Below are 1,975 nucleotides of genomic sequence, written 5' to 3'. Positions count from 1 at the left end.
AAGACATCATCCATAGAGCTAATGTGTCTATCACCCTCCTTAAGGTCCTAAATAAATTCAGCGTCCCCCCTTCCCACTCCTTAAGGATTTACACGTCTTTTGTCCGCCCATATCTAGAATATGCTTGTCCAGTTTGGCACCCTGGTATCTCTCGCGAAGAATCGGAAAAAATCGAATCAATTCAAAAAAGGACCTTGCGAATAATTTTCAAAGAAGGAAAGGTGCCATACTCTCTGCTCCTAAAAAAGCTAGTCTGAAAATCTTGGAGCAAAGGAGGGTATCGTTGTGCCTCCGTTTTGCAAAAAATGCCATAGCAAACCCTCGGATGGCAAGTATTTTCCCCAAACGTCACTTCCCATCCAGATTACGGCCGCCTCGATCTATTTCTGAGCCCATCCTTGCTTTGTCCCCCATTCACTGCGTTACTTCCAGATACAAAAGAACTTTTATCCACTTCATTAGAGAAAAAATGAACAAAATGTCTCAATAGTTTCTTTTTTCCCCTCTTTTTTGTTTATTAGCTGATGGTACTGCCCAGGTTCTTGCACTCTTTTGATTGCCCCCCCCCCTTTTGTTGACCAATTTTTGTTGTTTTTAACTCTTTTATTGATTTACTGTAGTTGAATTGTTGACACTTTCTTACTGTCCCTTTTAATTTAAATGCATTTATGTCTCGCTCTAAGTTTATTTTGACCAGTTTTTACCAGTTTTTAATGCATTTATGTCTCGCTCTAAGTTTGGTTAGACCAATTTTTGTTTTTTTTAATTTTTTAATTGACTTTTTAAAATTTTAATTATTGACTTTTAAATGATGTTCATTATGGTTTTCTCTATTTCGTTGTTGTTCTTTGCATTTTTAGTGTAACCATTTATATTGTCGACTCCAAAGTCCGAATTCGGCCCTTTGTGGGCTTGTGATAGCGATTTTTTTAAAATAAATATCTCATCTAATCATCTTGGCTTGTTTTTAGAATTGATCCAGCAGTAATTATACTTCATGCGCAAGATAATCAAAAGAATTCATTTCTACACTTAGCTACTAATAGGAATGATAACGAAGCCTTGAGTCTTTTATTTTAATATAACCTTCTTCCTTTGGATCCAATTTTATATGATAAAGATCTTCCCTTGGAAGCAAAAGGAGCTTTCTTTTTAAAAAAAACTTCCTTCACGTGGTAGGTATAAAGACAACAAGCCTATATCGATAAATGCAGCTAACCATAAAGGTAATATGCCAATAGATGTTGCAGCCATAGAAGGTAATCCTGACATTGTTCATATACTTTTAGAAAATGGACCTATATATAATTCTAGGAATGAGGAAGGTCGGACACCCAAAGAACTTTCAAATGATCATGATATTGATCAGCTTTTAGATTCAGTTCACGTCTTTTTTAATTTCGGCGATGTAAATAGTAAACAAATAATCCAAGAATATATCAATAAACAGGGCGCACCGGTATACGATAATGCTAGAGATAATAATCATAAGACAGCTTTACATCACGCTGTTTCATCTAGTAGGATTGATATTATAAAGCTTCTATTAGAGAATTATGCAGATCCGAATGCTTTAGATGTTAACCATTATACGCCACTACACTTCGCTGTTGAAACACTAATATGAAGGCGGTTGAGCTTTTAATGAAACACGGTGCATATTTTAATATTAAAAACAAACAACGAAAATTCCCATTTGAACATATTGAAAACAAAATGGATGATTCTGCAAACGGTTCATGTATAAATTTACTAGGTTCAATCAACAAATTATTTATTGGTATAGAGAGTGACGATCCTGAAAGTACTATTAATCATTTCAAGATCAGAGGTCTACAACAAACTTATAGAATCAACATTGAAACTATTAATGTACAAAATAATCTTGGAAACACAATTCTGCATTATGCAGCTGATTATGATTACGTGGACATCGCTAAGGTTTTGTTACAGCATGGTCTTATCTTTAATAGAA

General features: G+C 34.5%; 1 protein-coding gene across 1 annotated transcript; it reads left to right on the top strand.

The window, feature by feature from the left end:
• Positions 1 to 1,231: 1,231 nt before the first annotated feature.
• LOC148939736 (uncharacterized) lies at positions 1,232 to 1,627 on the top strand. Its single transcript, XM_089106965.1, has one exon. It carries the CDS (start codon positions 1,232 to 1,234, stop codon positions 1,625 to 1,627), a length of 396 nt encoding a protein of 131 aa, XP_088963091.1.
• Positions 1,628 to 1,975: the final 348 nt, after the last annotated feature.

This window comes from Artemia sp. Qi Xiang Cuo, chromosome 21, assembly GCF_049724085.1.
Source record: "Artemia sp. Qi Xiang Cuo chromosome 21, ASM4972408v1, whole genome shotgun sequence".
Taxonomy (NCBI): domain Eukaryota; kingdom Metazoa; phylum Arthropoda; class Branchiopoda; order Anostraca; family Artemiidae; genus Artemia; species Artemia sp. Qi Xiang Cuo.
The sequence above is the reverse complement of the archived record's forward strand: the minus strand, read 5'-3'. Positions and strand labels throughout refer to the sequence as shown.

Excerpts from the sequence above, each read along its gene's own strand:
- LOC148939736 (XM_089106965.1), top strand. The coding sequence starts at position 1,232 with ATGCCAATAGATGTTGCAGCCATAGAAGGTAATCCTGACATTGTTCAT.